The sequence below is a fragment of the Nicotiana tabacum genome, chromosome 8, assembly GCF_000715075.1.
Source record: "Nicotiana tabacum cultivar K326 chromosome 8, ASM71507v2, whole genome shotgun sequence".
Lineage (NCBI taxonomy): Eukaryota > Viridiplantae > Streptophyta > Magnoliopsida > Solanales > Solanaceae > Nicotiana > Nicotiana tabacum.
In genome coordinates, this window is record NC_134087.1 from 106949309 (window position 1) to 106972466 (window position 23158).

Consider the following 23158-nt stretch of genomic DNA (forward strand, 5'->3'; position numbering starts at 1 on the left):
CTATAGACGAGGACGGTCTGGGCCAACTCTGAACCGCCTCTATCTTCTTCGGGTCAACCTGAATACCCTCACTGGACACCACGTGCCCCAAGAAAGCCACTGAATTGAGCCAAAACTCACACTTGGAGAATTTTGCATAAAGCTTTTCCTCCATCAATCTCTGCAGCACAACTCTCAAATGCTCCGCGTGCTCCTCCTGACTATGCGAGTACACCAGAATATCATCAATGAAGACTATGACAAATGAATCAAGATAAGGCCGGAACACGATGTTCAACAAATGTATGAACGTTGCTGGGGCATTGGTCAGCCCAAAAGACATCACCAAGAAATCATAATGACCATATCAGGTCCTGTAAACCATCTTAAGAATATCCGAGTCCCTGATCTTCAACTGGTGATAACCTAAACGGAGATCAATCTTGGAGAACACTCTCGCTCCCTGAAGCTGGTCGAATAAATCATCAATGCGAGGCAAAGGATACTTGTTCTTAATTGTTACCTTGTTCAATTGCCTATAATCAATGCACATCCTCATAGTGCCATCCTTCTTCTTTACAAACAGAACCGGCGCACCCCAAGGTGACACACTAGGCCGAATGAACCCTTTATCAAGGAGTTCCTGAAGCTGTTCTTTTAATTCCTTCAACTCTACTAGTGCCATACGATACGACGGAATAGAAATAGACTGAGTGCCCGGCACCAGGTCAATACCAAAATCAATATCCCTGTCCGGTGGCATGCCTAACAAGTCTGTAAGAAACACATCGGGAAAATCCCTCACAACTGGGACAGAATCAATACTGGGAGTCTCAGATCCGACGTCCCTCACAAAAGCTAGATACAAAAGACAACCCTTCCCAACCATACGCTGGGCTTTCAAGAATGAGATCACTCTACTAGGAACATAATCAGTCACACCTCGCTACTCAATCCGTGGCACACCCGGTATAGCCAATATGATTGTCTTAGCATGACAGTCCAGAATAGCATGACATGGAGAAAGCAAATCCATGCCCAAAATGACATCAAAATCCACCATACACAATAATAAAAGATCCACACGGGTCTCCAGACCCCCAATAGTCACCACACACGACCGGTACATACGGTCTACAACAATAGTATTGCCCATCGGGGTAGATACGTGAACAAGTGAAGCAAGGAACTCACGGGGCATACCCAAATAACGAGAAAAGTATGATGACACATAAGAAAAGGTGGAACTTGGATCAAATAATACAGAGGCATCTCTGTGGCAGACTGAAACAATACCTGTAATAACAGCATCTGAAGCAATTTCATCGGGTTTGCCTGGGAGTGCATAGAAATAGGCTTGACCACCACCTGATCGACCTCCCCCTCTGGGGCGACCCCAAGCTGACTGGCCTCCACCCCTAGCTGGCTGGGTGGGTGGTGGTGAAGTAATTGCCGTTGAAGCCGATGACTGACCCCTCTGCTGAGATGACCTCGCAAGACGATGAGGGCACTGCCTCCACATATGACCCAGCTCACCACACTCATAACAACTCCCAGGTGCTGGAGAAGGGGACTGAAGGGAACCCCTTGCACCAGAGTGACTAGCAGATGCACTCGGCATAGAAGAGCCCTGAACTGATGGAGCACGGGTCGAACTCTAAGCTGGAAGGGCACTAAGTGATGACTGGCCCTGCTGAGAACTGTGATAACTATGACCCAATGACGCCCCACGATAATCTGGGCGAACTGGCTGAGCAGACCTGAATGGACAGCCTCTACCGTACTAAAACTAACCTCTCGAAGGAGTACCACTGTAACTGCCAAATCCTCAAGGCCTCTTGGCCACCCTTTCCTCTCGCTCCTAAAGACAAACAAACTCAATCTCATAGGCGATATCCACAACCTCCTCAAAAGTAGCACCAGTCACCCTCTCACTGGTCATGAGAATATGGAGCTGATAAGTATGACCATCAACAAACCTCCTAATCCTCGCTCTATCTGTCGGGACCAACCAGATGGCATGACGAGCCAACTCAGAGAACCTCAACTCATACTGTAACATGGTCATCTCCCCCTGACGCAACCATTCAAACTGCCTACACAGCTCCTCTCTGCGATACTGCGGAACATACTTCTCTAGAAAGAGAACGGATAACTACTGCCAGGAAAGCGGTGCTGCACCAACAGGCCTACGCCTCTCAAAATCCTCCAACCAAGTGAAAGTAGCTCCTGAAAACTTATAGGTGGTAAAAGCAACCCCACTGGTCTCCAGAATACCTGCAGTACGAAGCATCCTTTGACACTTATCCAAAAAGCCCTGGGCATCCTCGCCTTATGCGCCACTAAAGGTCGGAAGCTGCAATCTACCAAACCCCTCCAACCTATGTTGCTCATCCCCCGACATGATAGGAACTACATAGTCATGAGCAGTTGCCACCGGCTGGGCTGGATGCGCCCCTGGCATCTGAAGTCCCTGCACGACCTGCTCAGGTATGCTAGCGGTGGGAGTCTAATTGCCTCCCCTGACTTGAGAAGTAGTTGCAGTTGTAATGGATGAGACCGCCTGAGTCAGGGCAGTGCAAACTGATAAGATTTGAGCTAAGGCCTCCTGAAGACCCGGAATAACAATAGGCACAGCTGGTGCCTGAGCTGGTGCTGCTGGAGCATCCATAGCTGGGACCTGGTCCTGAACTAGGGCAGCTGGTGGATCTACAAGTGCTGCCCTTGCGGTTCTGCCCCTACCGCGACCATGGCCGCGTCCTCGGCCTCTGGTGGCCACAGCTGGTGGTGCTGGTGGTCGTCTACCCTGACCAGTAGCATGCGTCCTCACTATTTGTGAGAGAATAGAATAACAGAAGTTTAGTACTCGGGTCAACAAATTCGCACGACAAGAATTTCAAGAATATCAAGTTTTTCCTAAAGGTTTTGCAGCCTATCGAGGATAAATACAGATGTCTCTGTACCGATCCGCGACACTCTACAAAACCTGTTCATGACTCGTGAGACCTATGTAACCTAGGCTCTGATACCAACTCGTCACGACCCTAACCCCGAACCCGGTCATGATGGCGCCTCTCGTGAAGACAAGGCCAACCAATTAAGCCCAATTCACTTTTTTAAATAGTTAAACTACATAAAAACAGTCTAAAACATGATTTAATGATACTAAGTAGCGAATAATAGCAAGTAAGTGCGGAAGTGCAACCCAACATAGCCCTAACCGGGGTGTTACAAGTCACGAGCATCTAACAACACGGAATCCTCAAATGTAACTACAGAGTGTAATTACCGAACTAAGGATATAAAGGAAAAGAGATAGGGAGGAGCTCCGGGCTGCAAACGCCAACAACTACCTAAAGACTCCTCGAGATCCGCCTGAAGCTGGAATGAATCAGCACTCGGGAGCAGGACCGGCTACGTTTGAATCTGCACATGGGGTACAGGGAGTAAAGTGAGTACTCCAACTCAATGAGTAACAAATGTAAATAACGACTGAAAGTAAGAAAACACGTAAGGCACAAGGCATTCTATAATGAAGCAGTAAAACCATTTAAAAGCAGTAAGCCAGTGAAAAGTTAAGTAACAATCCTTTTTCAACTAGTAAACAGGTAATTGACACGCAGTTAAGGCAAAGTAAACAATTAGAAGTTCGCCCCTCGGGTACAGTATCAACATATTTGCCCATCGGGCAACATCTCAGAACAATACCAGCCCTCCGGGCTTAATCTCACATCATAATGGGTACCCGCACTCACTGGGGGTGTGCAGACTCCTGGAGGGGCCCCTTATGTCCCAAGCGCAATATCAAGCCACTTCGTGGAATTATCACTAGGCCCTCGGCCTCATATCAATCAAGCCACCTCGTGGCGTACATATCTCAGGCCCTCGACCTCACATCAATCAAACGTTTCCTCACAACATAGGCCCTCGGCCTTACTCAGTCAAAATCCTCACAAGCCACTCGGGCAATAGTAAAACATGATTCTCAGCCCAAAAATATTGTTTAAAAGATCATGTAAGTGTTAAAACAAAGTAAACATGGTTGAGTACGAAAATAATGAAATATAACATGACTGAGTTCAAGTATAAAGTCAAAACAGTGAGGATAAACCAGTAAAAATCCCCGAAGGGTTCAAATAGTTGGCACAAGGCCCAAATATTGCATTCAGCCGAAATCATGATGATAGCAAATAGGTTTCAGTCAAATACGCGGTAAAATAGTCATTCAGGACGGACGAAGTCACAATCCCCAATCGTGCACAACCCTACACTCATCATCAAGCATGTATCTCACCTCAATATAGCACTACGATGTGCAATTTGGGGTTTCAAACCCTCAAAATATTATTTACAATCATTACTCACCTCGAACCGGCTAAATCTCTAACTCGCGACGTCTTTGCCCCTCAAATCGGACTCTACGCGCGTCGAATCTATCCAAAATCAGAACAAGGACGTCAAAATATACTAAGGGAACAAAGCCCAACCGAAAACATCAATAAAGGGTACAAATCCAAAAATTACCAAAACCCAACCCCCGTGCCCACGTCTCGAAAAATCAGAAATTTTCACACCAATATATTCCTTATCTCCCTACGAGTTCATACATATCAAAAGTTCTCATATCCGACCCCAAATTATCCTCCAAATCCCTAATCAAAAGTCCAAATTTCCAAGCTCTAGCTCTTCAATTTTTAGCTTAATTTCCATGATTTTCTCGGTGGAATTCACATAATAATCGAGTCTTAAGTCCAAGAATCTTAACTCCCAACGATTCCCCCTGAATCCCTCTTCAATCTCCTTCAAAAATATCCAAAAACGATCAACTATGAAGGAAATAAGCCCCAAAATTAATTTCATAATTGGAGCCTTGTTAAATTAAATTCGGTGGTCCCTACTATGCCTAAATAATAGGAAATAAAGGAATCCTTTTTCTGGTGGAAAAGAAAACCCAACAGGTTTTGGAAAAGAGCTTTAACCCTTAAAACTTGTGCTATAAATACATAAGGTTTTCCACCTAGAGAGAGTACTAGAAGGTGGCCGAAAATTTTAGCCAAATTTTCCTAGAAACTTCGCCCACACGAAATTACTATTTCCGGATATTATTTGGGTAACACAGTAGAAGACCGTGGAACGTTCGGAGATTGTGATCGTACGGGTGGTGGAGAATTCATTGAGTTGCTGAGGAATTGGAAGCTCATGTAATAGAGGAGCTTTGTTCACGCTTCAAAAGATAACCAGTAAAATTCTGTTTATACTAGTTATCTTGATTACATGTGATTTTGATACTAGGATTGTTTCCGCTGCTTATTATAATCCATCAATGTCATCCCTTTTTAACTTACTGCAAGCCATTTGAATAAGAATTGTAGGGAATATGGTGGGATAGTTAAGTGTTCTTTCACCCTTGATAAAAAAAAATTTGAATTCCTAAAAATGAAGTCCTCTTTAGTAGGGGTCACTAAAACCATCATAGTAAACTTCTACGGTGCAAATTCAAATTAGTGGGACTGATAGGTTTTTGGAACATTGGTTGATTAAATAAATAAAAATTAGATTGAATAAACATTTTAGTCATAAATTTTATTCGCAACTACAATTCAAATAACCCCATTATTTGTCCACGTGTCAGGTGTATGATCACACAATCACCAATGGTCTCCTGCCTTTTGCTATAAAACCCCGACTCTGCTACACCATTCTCATCTCAATTCACACTCTTTCTTGATCAATAGATTCCTAATCTTTTCCTAAGAAAAAAAACATGTCTTGCTGTGGAGGAAGCTGTGGCTGTGGATCTGGCTGCAAATGTGGCAGTGGCTGCGGAGGGTAAGTTCTTTGTAAATATTTAGTACTAGCATAACTGATCTTATTGACAATTTATTTTTCCTTTCCCTCCATTTATTTGTTTGTTGATTTTGATTAAATTGCAGATGTGGGGTGTACCCCGACTTGGAGAATACCACCACCTTTACCATCATTGAGGGAGTTGCACCTATGAAGAAGTTAGTCTTATTTTAACTTTCTGTTCTCTATATTGTGTTTAGTTTCTTTAAACAAAGAACATTATCAGGCCACCTAAAGCATAACTTCAGGTAACTATTCATGATAATCAGGTTTAATATTCTAAAAAAGAAAGCATATAACCTGCTACAACAAGGTGAAATTAAAACACCTTAGTAAAAAATTCTTTATACACGGTCAGATTCATAATTTAGACTTTATAGGTCAGACTTTTATATTCTGACCACTAAACTATTACAATTTCGCAATTATTATACTCAAAATTTTAGTAATTTTGCGCATTATATATATTCATGTTATGGGTAAAAATACTAGGTTCAGTTATCCATCGAGCCTATGTTGCATCTGTCCCTATAGTGTAGTTCATATGAGTTAAATCTCTCTAAATTTTGTTAAATTTAATTAGGGTGAAATGAAGAGTAATCGCATAAGGAAAATAAACTCGACAAAAGAAACAATTTTAGTATAGCAAGAAACTAATTAAGTAATTTTTCATGAATTGCAGCTATGAGGGATCTGCTGAGAAGGCAACAGAAGGAGGAAATGGCTGCAAGTGTGGAGCAAACTGCAAATGTGACCCTTGCAACTGCTGATGAACATGGTCACTAGCTGACCCAAAAATATATGTGTTTAAAAGCTTTGTAGTATTAATAAGACTACAACCATGAAACTGAGCATCTCCAAATCTTTTTGACAAGGTTTGTTTGATGTTGTTTCATGGTTTCTCTGTTTGGTTTTCTAATCTGATATTTGTATGAAAGGAAGCTGATTTGGGCTGTAACACGAACTTATCAATATATATCTCCTCTTTTTATTATGTGTAAAGTATGTCTGTTTTTTAACATTATATCTCATTCGTTCCTTAAGACTTTTTCTATACTTTTGATGTTACAACCAAATTCATATGGGAAGAAAATCACCAATGTTAAGATGAGAAAGTAAAGCTTCAATTATGAAGGTGGGGTAAACTCACGGCAGTTCCCTATTCTTTCGCATCAAATTTATATAATTTTTGTATATATATAACATATAGGATGTATATATACAAAAACTATATACTTTTTCGACTATTATTTTAAGAGTGCCTATACAATGTCATTTTTCTATATTTTTTTTTCATTTGCGTGCAAGAAATTATCAACAAAAACAGGAGGCCTTGAATTCCATATAAATTAGACAAGTAGCACTAGTCCATTACTCCATCACCATCAATATAACCCCTGAAAGCAACTTCGCTTTAGTGCTTTCTTTACACCACGTAGAAAAGGTCAAATTTTCTAACCAATTACTATCGTGTGCATCACAAAGTAGACCAAGTGAGTGGAAAATATTTTTAGTAAAAAAATGGAGTATAAAGATTAGTAACTATATTAATCCCTCTCTTCCATATTAACAAATTGGACACATACATATGCCCATTTTCATTTGCACTTTCTATAATCCCTCTGTTCCTCCTTATTTTTCCAATTACTCCTAAATGTGCTCTTATTCAATAAAAAATTTACATAAACACACAACACATACGGATAAATGGATGTTGCAACTTTCTCACATTCTTCTTTCGTTCAGACCCACACTCAAGCCCCTTTCTTCTTCAACTCTCCAATTCATTATTCATACGACGCTATTTAAAATACCAAAATAGAAAAAGAAAGAAATTTTATTACACTTTCAGATCTAAAAAAATCGTAAATCCCATTTTACTTTTCCACGGTTGCTCTGTTTTTGAGTTTTCTGTAAGGCCCCATAAGTATATAGTAAAATTTCTGTAATTACGGATTTAATAATATAATTAAAATATCTGGGGAGTATAAGGACCCACAAACTTCATGCATATAATCTAGAAATATACCCGCGATAGCAAGATATGAATCTAAAGTGCTGGAAATAATAATTTGAACAAAGAATGAGAAAAAAATAAGTGAAAAGAAAAAGAAACTACTATGTAAATAATGAGATAATGGGTCAAGGCCACGTCTGTTAGTGGAGGGATTAAGGGCAAGGGGTTTGGAATTTCTTAGACAAAAAAAAGTGCAGGAGTAATGGAAGAAAGGAGAATTAGGTATCCCGGGGAATTTTTTTTTATCCAAAAGAAACTAATTATATTAAGATTACGGTAGCATAGTACAAGGAGCTAAGTTTAAACGAGGCACAGGACAACACTGGCCTTCTAGAGTAGAAGAATTACGGGGACGACCTTGTATTGGGAAAAATTGCATTTATATATGTAAGTGACATGTTGAGACACGTGGACTGGTCAAATAGTCAAAGAATTATAATTAGTCAAGAGGCACGGGCAACAATAGAAACGAGCAAAGGCAAAGGAAGAGGCACGGGAGGACATTTGAAGGATTCAGCGCCCGTACCTATTTAAGTCATTTATCAAAAGGAATGGATCTGACCATAATAAAGAGCGCAGATATGAAATTCGACAGGCATTAAATACTGAATACGTTAGAGAATTTGTATTGATTACAATGATTGTGTAACGTAACATTTAATGTCTTTAATTATTCATAATAGCCTCATTATGATTTGGAGAAAATGCATATCTTCAAGATACCTATAAAAGAGAGGTATCTGGTCAATTGTAAACACAAGACACAATTGGAATATACTTTGATTCACTTGTTTTTCTCCTGATTACACTCTGGTTACTCCAAATTACTTTCTTCTATATATTCTTTTGATTATCAGTAACCCACGTTCTTCTAAATTCTAGCTTTGACTGAAATTCTATTTTTTGGTTAAACAAATTGGTTCCGCTACCGAGAATCTGAAAATCTATTTTCTTTTCACTTGACCTTCCTTGTTACATCAATTATGTCGAATAACAATGACAACACCCCAGGAAACCAAGAGAACCAACAAAGTCAGGGAGGCCCACAGAATATTAACATTCAAGTTCCTACTCCGCAGGACTCTCCACGACAATCTCGTGAGGGTACTCCTGATGGATCTCAAATAAACGAGTATGCTCAATTTGAAAATGTTGAAGCTGTTGATGAAGCTTGCAGAAATTAATTACTGCTCAGGTCAACAAAGCTGTTGAGGCGCTTGTTAACCAGTTACCTGTTGCAACACCCACACCTTCTCCAAATAATAACACTATAGAAAACCCTCGTTCCGGGCTTATTAACTCAGGCAGCGGTGGAACTCCTAGTAAACCGCAGGAGAGAGAACCAGGTAATGTAATTAATTCTGATTTACAAATTTTAGTACTAACCTTGCAGAAACAGCTCAAGGAGCAAAGTGAACGCATAGAGCAGATACCCGGGGTGCCGCCCATAATCAAAGAGGTAGACATGGACAGATATTCGCAACAACCCTGGAAGCCAAGTGCTGCCCCACTCCCAATTCCAAAAAAGTTCAAAATGCCTGATATTCCAAAGTATGATGGAACAACAGACCCATGAGACCACGTGACTGCATTCACAACGGGCGTAAAAGGCAATGATTTGACTAAGCAGGAGATCGAATCGGTATTTGTCAAGAAATTTGGTGAAACACTCACCAAAGGAGCACTAACATGGTATTCCCTTTTACCTGAAAATTCTATAAACTCTTTTGCTGATCTTGCAGATTCTTTCATCAAAGCACACTCGGGAGCCCAAAAAGTGGAAAAACGAATGGAGGATATTTTCAAAATCATGCAAGGAGATTCAGAATTGCTTAGAGAATTCGTGGACAGATTTCAACGCGAAAGAATGACATTGTCGCGTGTACCTAATAACTGGGCAGCTATAGCTTTCACAAGCAATTTGAATGAAAAAAGCTCGGAAGTTATGAGGAGACTCAAAGAAAGCCTTCGAGAATTCCAAGCTACAACGTGGAATGATGTATATAACAGGTATAGCATGAAGTTGAGGATTGAGGAAGATATTGTTCCACGATCTCAAAAAGAAGAAAGTATACGTTCAAGACGTGTAGAGAACGAAAAAAGATCCGGTAAAAACATGTACGAGCCCTATATGGGACCTGCGGGGAAAGACTCAAGGTCAAAACAGGATAATCAAAGGCATGATCAAAGATCAAGAAACAGAGAATCAGGTTCTTTATCAAGATTTAGGAACGAGCGAAACAACTATGAGTCACGGGATGATGATAGAAATTTAAAAGCGAGATTCGGAGGTTACAACTTCAACGCCAGCACCTCCGAGCTCGTACCGGTTTTGAAAAGCATGGGAGATAAGGTTCGATGACCAAAGGAAATGAGATCGAATCCAAACAGGCGCAACCCTGACCATTGGTGCGAGTTTCATAATGATCATGGGCATAAAACAGCAGATTGCAGATTTTTACAAAGTGAAGTTGATCATTTATTAAAACAGGGATATCTTACTGAGTTGTTCAGCGAGAAAAGCAAGCAAGCTTACATGAAAAACAGGTAAGAGCCTCCAAAACCACCTTCTCCCAAAAGAACTGTTAACGTTAAAAGTGGGGTTGAAGACATCAATGGTATGTGATATACTACAACTAACAAAACTTCCAAAGTAACTATTACCCAAGGGAAATGGGTGCGGCATGTTTTAGAAGAAGGCAATATTACATTCAATAATGCAGATACATATGGCGTATTAATCCCTCATAACGATGCACTGGTAATATCTTTAATTGTGCATGATACTAATGTGAAACGAGTTTTGATTGATCCAGGTAGTTCCGTGAACATTATTTTGCTAAGAGTGCTACGTAAGATGCAAGCTGAAGATAGAGTAATACCAAAGGCGCATACTCTATCTGGATTTGATAATTTCAGTGTCGTCACGAAAGGAGAGGTAACACTCACCACTTTTGCTGAAGGGGTTGTCAAAGATACAAAGTTCCAGGTAGTAGACATGGAGATGGCTTACAACATGATTCTAGGGAGACCATGGATCCATGAAATGGATGATGTTCCACCAACCTTGCATCAAGTTATCAAATTTCCATCGCCATGGGGAATCTGTCAAATTCGCGGAGATCAACATACATCCAGGGCTATTAACTCTGTTGCAGATACAAGCACGAGAAGTGGAGGCAAATAGCAATCACAGAAGGCAGTTGAGGACATCACAACACAAACCTCAACTGAACAAGGGCGAACAGATGTAGACTCAAGGCCAGATACCATTCAAGAACCAGAAGAGAATGAAGATATCAAAACAATGATAGAGGAATTAGAACTTGTCGTGTTATTCGCTCAATGGCCTAATAAAAAAGTCTATGTCGGAGCTAATCTTGACCAAGGAATGAAAGTTAAGTTAATTGAATTTTTGAAAACTAACATGGACTGCTTTGCTTGGTCCCACTCCAACATGACAGGAATACCACCGTAGGTAATGACTCATAAACTAAATGAAGATCCGTCATATCCTCCTATAAATCAAAAGAAAAGAAAGTAGGGAACTTTCAAGAATGAGGTGATTCAAGAAGAAGTCCAAAAATTGCTAAAAATTGGTTCCATTCGAGAGGTAAAATATCCTAACTGGTTAGCCAATACTGTTGTGGTTCCAAAGAAAAACGGTAAGTGGCGGGTTTGTGTAGATTATACAGATCTTAACAAAGCCTGCCCTAAAGATTCTTTTCCACTACCACACATAGATCAATTGATTGATGCAACTGCAGGTCATAAATTGTTAAGTTTTTTAGATGCATATTCAGGTTATAATCAGATTAAAATGGATCCGGCAGATGAAGAAAAAACTTCATTAATAACATATAGGGGGACTTAATGTTATAAAGTAATGCTCTTTGGTCTAAAGAATGTAGGTGCAACGTATCAGAGGTTAGTTACCAAAATATTTCAGGAATATTTAGGAAAGACAATGGAGGTATATATAGATGATATGCTTGTTAAAACTCAATACTCAAAAAATCACATATCACACTTATCTGACACATTTTCAATTTTGCGCAAATTTAATATGAAGTTAAATCCCGAAAAATGTGCATTTGGCATTGCATCAGGCAAGTTTTTGGGTTTTCTTATTTCTAACCATGGAATTGAAGTAAATCATGCACAGATTAAAGTCATTGAGGAAATCCCTGACATACTTTCAAACAAGAAAGAAGTTCAAAGATTAATAGGGAGAATTGCGGTCTTGGGAAGATTCATCTCTAAATCATCAAAGAAGTGTTTTAAATTCTTCTCAGCCCTTAAGAAACAAGATCATTTTGAATAGAATGAGGAATGTCAACAAACACTTAGGAATTTGAAAACATACTTATCAAATCCACCTTTGTTGGCAAAACCAAAGGTTGGGGAAAAGCTACTCCTCTACCTTGCCGTTTCGGAGGTGGCGGTAAGTGTTGTTTTGGTCCGAGAAGAGCAAGGTAAACAATCACCTATCTATTACGTAAGTAAATCTTTGTTAGATGCAGAGACGAGGTATCCTCAGTTAGAAAAACTTGCACTTGCGTTAATCATGGCATCTAGAAAGTTAAGACCTTACTTTCAGTATCATCCTATCGTTGTGGTAACTACCTACCCTTTACGTAACATATTACATAAGCATGAGTTATCAGGTAGGTTAGCTAAGTGGGCAATAGAGTTAAGTGAATATGAAATTGCATACCAACCTAGAACTGCTATAAAATCACAAGTATTAGCTGATTTTGTGGCTGATTTTAGTTAGGGAATACAGTTAGAAGCAGAAAAAGAATTACAAGTGTTCAATGGAGCTAACCCAGGAACTTGGACTTTATTCACTGATGGCTCATCTAATGTGAGAGGAGCAGGTTTGGGGGTAGTATTGGTACCACCTACGGGTGAAACCATTCGGCAAGCTATTAAATGTCATTCCATAACTAACAATGAGGCAGAATATGAGGCTATGATTGCAGGTTTAGAACTGGCACGGGAACTTGGCATAAATCAGATTATAATCAAGAGTGATTCACAACTCGTAGTTAATCAATTGTTGGGGACTTATACAGTCAGGAAAGCAAGGATGCAGCAGTACTTGGAAAAGGTACGGGAATTGATAAAACAATTTCAAGATTGGAAAGTTAGACAAATACCCAGGGACAAAAATATTGAAGCAGACGCCCTAGCAAATCTCGCATCTGCGGCCGACGTGGCAAACGATGCAAATGCCTCAGTGATACATTTATTTCATTCAGTTCTTGATCCTGATGCGAATGAGGTAAATTTTAATAACTTAACCTGGGATTGGAGGAACGAAATTTTTGCTTTTTTGCAGTATGGAATCGTCCCTGATGATAAGGAAAAGGCTTATGCGCTTCGAAGGCAGGCTGCTCGGTACTGCTTAAAACAAGGCAATCTATATCGTAAAATGTTCGGTGGTCCTTTAGCAAGATGTCTTGGACCTTCGCAAACAGAGTATGTAATGAGAGAAATACACGAGGGTCATTGCTGGAATCACGCAGGTGGAAGATCACTAGTAAGAACCTTAATTAGGGCAGGTTATTACTAGCCTAAAATGGAAGAGGAGGCAGAAAGCTTCGTGGCCAAATGTGATAAATGCCAGAGGTACGGTAACAATATGCATAGAACTGTGGAATTATTACATCCGGTCATTGTGTCATGGCCATTTATGAAATGGGTAATGGATATCGTAAGTCCATTACCGCAAGCAAAAGTACAGGTAAAGTTTTTGCTTGTTCTCACTGATTATTTTACTAAATGGGTAGAAGCAGGTGCATTCAAACAAGTGCGAGAAAAGGAAGTCATAGACTTTATCTGGCGGAATATCATATGTCGATTCGGCGTACCAAAGGAGATCGTATGTGATAATGGTCCTCAGTTTATTGGAGCTCAGATCACAGAATTTTTTCAAAGCTGGAAAATTAAAAGGATTACGTCAACACCCTATCATCCGATGGGTAATGTACAGGCAGAATTAGCGAACAAAGTCATTATCAACAATTTAAAGAAACGACTAGAGAAATCAAAAGGAAACTGGCCTGAAGTGTTACCTGGAGTTTTATGGACATATCGCACAACTGCAAAAACAAGTACAGGAGAAACACCGTTCTCATTGGTTTATGGAGCTGAGGCTTTAATTCCAGTTGAGATAGGGGAACCAAGTACACGGTTCACACAGGCGACACAAGAATCTAATGACGAGGAGATGCGAGTCAATCTAAATTTACTCGAGGGGCAGAGAGAAGCTGCTTTAATAAGAATGGCAGCACAAAAACAAGTCATAGAACGATACTATAATAGATAAACACGCCTCAGCTTCTTCAAAATTGGGGACTACGTGCTTAAAAAGGTTTTTCAGTCTACAAAGGTAGCTAACACAGGGACATTAAGTCCAACATGGGAAGGACCCTACAGAGTGCGTGATGTTGCAGGAAAATGAGCATATGAACTGGAAACAATGGATGGAAAGATACTACCTTCGCATTGGAATGCTGTTCATTTAAAGAGATACTATTTCTAAGGAAAACCCACGGTCAGGTATAACCATTTTAAATTTCATTTTTGAATTATTAAAATTTTACTAACGATTTTAGATGATCGGAAAAATGCTAACCCGTACTAAATGATGAGTCACGACCTGTAAGGCACATGGAGTAACCTAAAATTCCTGGCATAAGGTTACAATTATTCCGATAGAAATGCAAACGGGTTATGCAGTCTTCATCTATAATCGTCCCTCCGAGTCCCGTATGTTTTTCCTTTTCAAGAAAAGGACCAAACGAGAGAAACTATCAAGTGCTCGAGGCTTCATACTTCAACACTCAAACACTTGGGGGACTACATAATATACACGGACATATGTATAAATAAGGCAAAGCAGATTAAGGAAAAATCAAGCCTGGTAGAGTAAAAGTCACAAAGTCAGGAGATAGAGCCACGAGCTAAGGCCAAAGAAAAACCTCACTATAGTTAGGGTAAAGGCTATGTACTAAAATAGGTTATAAGGAAAAATCCCGTGTCTATTATTCTTCTTTTGTAAAAATCTGTTACAAGAAAAACAGTTACGAGAAAGTTACAGATGTAATTCAAATACATGTAAAGTATTATTCAAAACTTGTCAAATTATTTCAAAGAAACATGTGTGTAACATGTGTATTCCTATTTCTTTTATCGTATGATAACACCATTATGAAGTTGAGACGTATTCTTCATTAAGTGTCGGAATATAAAAGGGCCCTCTTCTATAAAACTCATGTTTAAATTAATCATGAGGTTAACAAAAGTATTTTTCAGAAAACAAAAAATGCAAATTATTTTGTAAGTCCTTAAAATAAAGGCGAGAATAAAGCAAGCAGAAGTTTAAGATAAAAAAACTTCTTAATATATAAGAAAATCTAAGACTAAGTTCGAACTTAGTCATAAAACTATGAAATTGTTTAGATTGCCCCATTAAAAGACTTGGGGACTGGCGTTTCTAAAATCAACCCTCAAATGAAGTTAAGGGTTTATTTACAATCATCTAAAATCAAAACAAAAACAAAATCATTTGAATGATTAAAACTGGTCACTGAGAAGTTTGTGGTATTGAGGCAGGAACGTCAATAGCAGCAGGCTCAATTTGGGCAGGTGCATCAGTAGGCGCGGTTTCAACTTGGCTTGCAGCAACGGGCTCGATCGGGTTTGAAATAGTCATGATACCCGTATCAGCTTCAACATTCATGAGAGCTTCATCCACGGGAACTTCATCCACGGGAGAAGGGAAGTCCTGAGTTTGTTGAGCCTTTTCAATGGTTTCGTTGATTTTAGCTAACTCCAACTCCAAGTTGAAGTTTTCTTGGCCAGCTTCAAGTAGGGTATCACGACGGGAATTCAAAAATGCCCAACTTGCCTCAACAATAGATTTTTCTTCAAGGATCTCATAATCCTTTTCCCAAGCAGCGATCTCATTTTTTAGATCTTCATTTTCAGCCAATGCGGAGCTGTGGGAAGCTTGAAGAGAGGCGTGAGAGCAATCTAAAGCACGCACCTTATCAACAGAGATTTTGAGGTCTTCTTGTGCTTGAGTCAAATTTTGCACAAGCTCCCCGGCGTAAACTTCCTTTTGGTTTAAAAGAGCCTTTAATTCTCTGATCTCTTCACTAGCTTTAGATAGCTGCTCTAAGAAGGAGGACTCGAGACGCTCTTTTTCTTTTTCTGCTTGGCGTGAAGAGGCTTTTGTAACCGCCAATTCTAAAGTTAAAGCCCGTACTCGCTGCTCTAAGGTATTCTTGCTCTCTTGTAAGTTCTTTATATCAAGCTGAGCACTCTCAAATTGCCCCTTCCAATTGGTTGCTTCCAATTGAGAGTTGCGTGCTATCTTCTCCAAAGGGGCAATTCTTTTCATCAATTCTGTGCCGATAAGATTGGCCTAAAAAAAAGAAGAAATAAGAATCCCAAAGATGAAAAATTTTGCAAAGTAAAAAGGGAGAGAAGGAAAATACCTTCAGAGTGGCATGCACGATATCATTCATTAAAGTCAGGGAACTGTGGCTCTCCAGCTTTGCTTTTTCAATTGGGCCAATAAGAGGCTCCAGCCATACATCCGCCTGACCTGACTTTCTCAAAAGGCTGCTCTCAGCAGGAATTTCAATAATTACCCGCCTCATAGCAGCACTTTTACTTGAAGAGCCCGTTTCAGTATGATGAACGATAGGAGGGGGAATAGTCAAAGGAGGAGCCAGAGAAGAAGTAAGAGCAGTAGAAGAAGGAACGGAAATAGCTGGGCCGGTAAAGAAGGAATCACAGGCACGGGTAATGAAAAAGACGATAAAGGTACTTCGTCTAAAACTGGCCCGACATCTTCACAACCAAATCCACTAACGAAAAGTTGGTCAATAGACTCACGAGTATCGTGGGGAGTGACGTCATCATCAGGAATTATTATTGGGGTTTCAACAGGTTCGGTAAGAGAAACTGAAACTTCAGCTTATCATTGGAAACGATGCGTCTCCTAACTCGTGGCCTCGTTACCAAGGAACTCTCATTTTCCTCTTCTTCAGAATTTTCCTCTTCAGCAGCCTTCCTTTTCGCAGAAGAGGAACCCAAGACTATTTATCGGGCTCTCTCTAAAGAGATACGGGTTCCCGAAGGAGTATGAGTTCCCAAAGAGACACGAGAGGCTGCAACTGCTTCAGCAGTAACCCCTCAAAAAGCAAATCCTGACAAAAAGAAGGATAAAAGCTATAACAATAAAGGAGAATATAGGCACGAAAAGAACAAAATGTGAACTCTTACCATGAGTCTTTACCTTCCAACCAAAGTGGTTAGAAAGTGTTTTCCAAGATCTACCATCCATTGGTGCGATCTTCAGCAATTTACCTACCCAACTACGAAAATTGAGAACATCCCCCACAACTCCCATGGTTGCTAAAAAGAGGGTGGGGGGGGGGTAAAATCAGAAAAGCTGATAAACTTGAAAGAAGAAGGTAGGAGAGGGATAAAAGACCTACGTGCAAAATTCCATTTCTTAAGGAAGGGAACATTATCTTCACCCACTAAACCAATAGTAGGGGAAGCAACAAATCGGGCATACCAGCCACGATCCTTGTCATCTTCAGGGCTCCCCAAAACCCTCTTACTCCTGGCTACTAGTGTAAAAATACCATTACGAAAAAGCCTAGGTGAGTAAAGATGAATCAAGTGAGGGAAAGTAAAAGGAGCTTCAGCTTTAGTGGCTAAATGCCTTAAACAGGCAACAACCCTCCATATGATTGGGCCAATTTGACCCAAGCATACATTGAAGAAACGACAAAATTCAAGAATGACTGGGTCGATTGCTGGTCTAAACCTTAAAGTAAAAGGGTAAGTGTAAACAAAAGAGAACCTAGTTAAATAGGAAGTAATTCTCTGATTCAGATTAGGGATAATAATGGGGAAATCATTACTCCAATGACAGTCCTTACAAACCACAGGAGTCAAAACCTCTGTAATTTGAGTGGGGTAAGCATCGACACGATCTAATGCGGAAACCTAGTTTCTAAGAGATTCCCTGTCATGGTAAAAAGATAATTCTGAAGGGACTATCTCATCTACTAAAGGTTCGCATAAAGGTTCAGAATGATCTTTACCCCTAGAAGAAGATTTGTGAGAAAGGGAACCTCTGGTTCTAGAGGAAGGACCAGAACCAGAAGAAGGCATAGACAAACCACCTCAAGTAGATCCTAAAATACGAAGTCTACCTCCCCTTCTGTGACTAACAGGGGCATTGGGGAAGGAGTCAGTAATGGAAACTCTCTCAGGGTTAGGGCTTGGAGAAGACATACCAAAGAAGAATGATTTAAGGAAGAAGTAAACAGAGATTTGGAGAAATAAGTGTTCAATAAGCTTTATGTAATAAAAGACAAGGGAAAAAAATTATATTTATACCGATAAGCAACCGCCAAAGGTAAAAGTGCGGAGGTGGAAAGACCATAATTATGATAACTGGCACTTCATTAATAGTGGAACCATAAAAACCTTGAAAAAGGCTGCAAAAACTACAGAACCAATGGAAAATTGATACGTGTACGAAATATTAAATGGAAGTGATAATTGAAGCGTCAATTTTGTCGTAGCATTAATGGTGACAAAAATTCTCGTTTTAATGAAATTCACTTCCCAAATATTCAATTGATGAATAAATGGAAAGTGGGGGGACTATCTATATTGGAAAAAACTGTATTTATATATGTAAGTGACATGTTGAGACACGTGGACTGGTCAAATAGTCAAAGAATTATAATTAGTAAAGAGGCACGGGCAGCAATAGAAACGAGCAAAGGCAAAGGAAGAGGCACGGGAGGACATTTGAATGATTCAGCGCCCGTACCTATTTAAGTCATTTATCAAAAGGAATGGATCTGACCATAATAAAGAGCGCATATACGAAATTCGACATGCATTAAATACTGGATACGTTAGAGAATTTGTATTGATTACAATGATTGTGTAACGTAGCATTCAATGTCTTTAATTATTCATAATAGCCTCATTATGATTTGGAGAAAATGCATATCTTCAAGATACCTATAAAAGGGAGGTATCTGGTCACTTGTAAACACAAGACACAATTGGAATATACTTTGATTCACTTGTTTTTCTCCTGATTACACTTTGGTTACTCCAAATTACTTTCTTCTACATATTCTTTTGATTATCAGTAACTCGCGTTCTTCTAAATTCTAGTTTTGATTAAAATTCTATTTTTTGGTTAAACAGACCTCGTGGTGGGTCGTTACAAAAAGTGGGAAGGGGGTGGAGCTAGGACTATCTAATCCCCTGATATGAGTTGTACAAAAAGAGGCGTCAGGTTGATGCAGGACATATTCAGTAGTAGGTACTATGTGTCTAACAAACAACATTCCTAATCGATCTTCTTCCAAAGCCGTTTGTACTTTAGATGGCAGAGTTGTGTAAGTAAGAAAGTCTTCAGAGCTGTCCATGGTGCAACTAAAATTGGCGAGTATATCAGTCATCCTATTTTGCTCCCAGTACATAAATAGTATGATGGAATCATCCAGCTGTCGCTGAAGGTACCTGCAATCCATAAGTAATAGAGTATTACTTACATCTTTATTGTTGTGGGTATCATCATATATAAATTAAAGAATAAATTTTGGAATAAAGCATACTTTACCGAGTTCATTGACATTCTGACAAATTCAAATCATCTTCTACTCTTGGTTACGGATGGGATGAATGAGCATCCTTTGGGTTTAAAAGAAGTATTCTTTATTAAATATTACAGCTTTTCAACTATGTAAATACATTTGGATTAAGATAGCATGCCCCCACTTAAATTAAAGTTATGGTATCAATATTTCAAAAATATCAGAATAGTTGATGTCGTGTAATTAATAACATTATTTATGCTAGTTTATGTGATGACCCAAACGGTCATCACTTGATTTACAAGTTAATTATGTGTTTCAGGGCCTTAAAAGTCTCCTTTTATCTCACCTCGATTTGCGTGCGCGGTCTGGACGTATATCCGGAACGTTTTCATGTGAAAATTTGATAAAAATGGTAATTTGGCTTTAAAATTGAATTTAAGTTGACTTCGGTCAACATTTTGGGTAAACGAACCCGGACCCGGGCCCGTGATTTGACAGTCCCAGAGGGTCCGTAGAAAAATATGGGACATGCGCGTATGCCCGGAATTGAATTCCGAGGTCCCAAGCCCGAGAAATGAATTTTTGAAGAAAATTGTTTAACTGAAATTATAAGAGTTTTTGGAAATTTAAATGTATTTGAATTTGATGGTATCTGACCCGTATTTTGGTTCCGGAGCCCGGTACAGGTCTTATATGGTATTTAAGTTATGCCTGTAAAATTTTGTAAGAAACGGACTTCATATGACGTGAATCGGAACCTCGGTTGTGAAATTTAAAACTTAAAAGTTCTTGAGATTTTTCTTTGATTTTGATGCCAAACTCGTAGTTCGAGGCATTATTTTGGCGATTTGATCATGGGAGCAAGTCCGTATGATATTTTTAGGTTAGTGTGCATGTTTGGTTTGGAGCCCGGAGGGCTCGGGTGAGTTCTGGATAGGCCACGAGATGTTTTTACACTTAGAAAATTGCGGGTTTTGCTGCTTATGGTGCACAGACCTTTTGTGCGAACACGAGACCCAGGTCGCGAACGCGGAGCATTGGGGGGTTTGCTCTATGCGAACGCGACCGGTCAATCGCGAATGCATAGCTTTGGAATGGGCTGGTCAGGTAACCTAGGGAGAATTACGCGAACGCGAAGGCAGTGCTGGGCTAAGCCTTCACGAACGCGAAGCTTCTCCCGCGATCACATAAGTCCACCACTGGCATCTCTTTGCGAACACGACAGTGCTCACGCAATGAATACTGTCGCTCAACTCTTTTAAATAGTAGCAGAACCGGGAATAAGTCATATTTTCACATCTCCTTCCCCAAAATCGGAACCTAGGCGATTTTTGAAGAGCAAAATCAACACCAAATCATAAGTATGTGTTCCTAAACCCATCTCTTTCATTTTCCATCAACACCCATTAGATTTCTAGGCCTAAATATTGTTCTTCCATGGTAGAATTAAGGATTTTGGGTAGAATTAGGGCTTTTTGAATAATTGGAATTTAGACCTCGTTTTGGGGTTGGATTTCGAAACTAATTGCATATTCGGGATCATGGGTGATCGGATTTTGGTCCGAACCTCGAGTTTTGACCAAGCGGGCCCGCGGTCGATTTTTGGCTTTTTGGAGAAAATGATAGAAAACCTATAATTAAGCATTGGGTATGAATTCTTTAGCATTTGTTGATGTTGCTAAATTAATTTGGGCTAGATACAAGTAAATTGGAGGAGAATTCTAAAGGAAAAGCGGTGTTTGAGGTTTGAGTTGGCTGTGGAAGTTCGAGATATGTGTTTGGCCTAACCTTAGCTTGAGGGAATATGTGTTGTGTCTTATTTGCTATGTGTTGGTGTTGAATACGACGTATAGGTGAGGTGATGAGTATTTATACGTCAGTGTCAAGCATGCCCGTGAGTCTTATATTCGGATTTGTTGTGATTATATTATGTATTTATGATGCTTAACTGGATGGTTAGCAACCGTGGTACAAGAATTATGATGAGTTCTTAGTTATTGGAAATGGTCAAGTATTGGCTCGGGTTGAGGTTTATTTTATGAATTAACTATTGAAACAGAATTGGTTGATATTGTTTCCCTTACCGAGATATTGTTGTTTTATTATTGTTCACTTGTCGGGATTCTTTTGTGATTGATGTTGATTTGTATATTGGGATCGGGTTGCATGCCGCAACAATATTATATGGGATCGGGTTGTACGCCGCAACAAGGAGTAATAAGAAAGGACAGATGGGGTCGGGTTGCACGCCGCAACAGTGATATATGATTAGAATCGGGGTGCATGCCGCAACAGTATTATATGATTTGGATCGAGTTGCGCGCCGCAACAATAAAGAATAAAAGTTGATATTGATTCGTTACTGATTTCCTTATTCTTACTAATGCAAAATTTGAGATGTTCTTTGTGCTTTTCTCCTGAGATTCTGTTGGTACTTGATATTCCCTGCAGCATGTTTTCTCTTCCCATCTTTAACTGCTAGTTTTCATTATTATTATTTATCGTATATGCTTTAACTGCACAGGTTTATTTAGTAGTCTTGTCCTAGCCTCGTCACTATTTCGCCGAGGTTAGGCTCGACACTTACCAGCACATGAGGTCGCTTGTGCTGATACTACACTCTACACTGTGTGTAGATCTCGGTACCGTAGCTTTTGGACCATAGCGAGGTTGCTGCCTTCAGTCCAGCGGAGACCCGAGGTAGACCTGCAGACGTCCGCAAGCCTTGGCGTCCCCTTCTATCTTTTATATTCTGTTTTCATTTACTTCAGAGACATATTTGTATCTTTCTTTTCAGACAACTGTTTGTAGTATTCGTAGATGGTCCGTAATATTATGACACCAGTTCTGGGTAGAGTTGTATTTTGTATTTTTCACACCAATATTTGGTTAAGTTATCAGATTTCATCTTCCGCATTTCTTTTATTATTATTACTATTCCGCTGTTGATCGCATGTTAATTTGAAATTGTTAAAAGATTAAGGAAACAAGGTAATAAGATCTATAACACTCGACTTGCCTAGCTTTCACGAGCAGACACCATCACGACTCCCGAGGGTAGGAAGTCCGGGTCGTGACAGTTTATCAGTTATTTCTCCGTTCCGAGTACTTGAAACTTTGGATATAAGCGTGATGGTGAAAGATGGTGAAAAATTAATGGGTGTCGACTATTATAACTTGGGGGTGTACTTGACGATTGTTTAAATCTGTTAATTGAGCGAACTTGAAACGTGTGGACTTAATTTGTGCATATTGAGTTAGAATTCACAAGTTGGACAGGTTAAGCCTAAATATTCATGAACTAAATGAATTAAGTTATAACTTTAGTTCTTGTATCAATGTAAATTGAACCCCTTTATCATGTAAGATATAACACTACAAAAAAATAGTCTATTTGCGAAGGTTATTTTTATGTTTTGCTGCGGTCAACAACCCCTGTTAATTGACATTGCGGCGGTCTCCAAAACCCCGGTTGTAAGGTATGCCCCTATCATTTTGTGGCAGTTTTTTACAGCCCGCCATAACCATTTAACAGAGGTTATTTTTTGGCGATTTAACCCCCCTTAAATTAAAATTTTAACCAATTTAGCAACATATAGAAAATATAAAACGGGGGTTGAAAACCCCGCTACATAGTTAATTTTCGGCGGTTTCA

At 39.6% G+C, this 23158-nt stretch overlaps 1 protein-coding gene across 1 annotated transcript; it reads left to right on the forward strand.

Moving 5' to 3' along the window:
* The first annotated feature begins 5650 nt into the window (after nt 1-5650).
* On the forward strand, nt 5651-6828 carry LOC107765399 (metallothionein-like protein type 2). Its single transcript, XM_016584036.2, has 3 exons — nt 5651-5808; nt 5913-5984; nt 6509-6828. The coding sequence occupies exons 1-3, from the start codon at nt 5744-5746 to the stop codon at nt 6594-6596; spliced, it is 225 nt and encodes a 74-aa protein (XP_016439522.1). The 5' UTR covers nt 5651-5743; the 3' UTR covers nt 6597-6828.
* The last annotated feature ends 16330 nt before the right edge of the window (nt 6829-23158 follow it).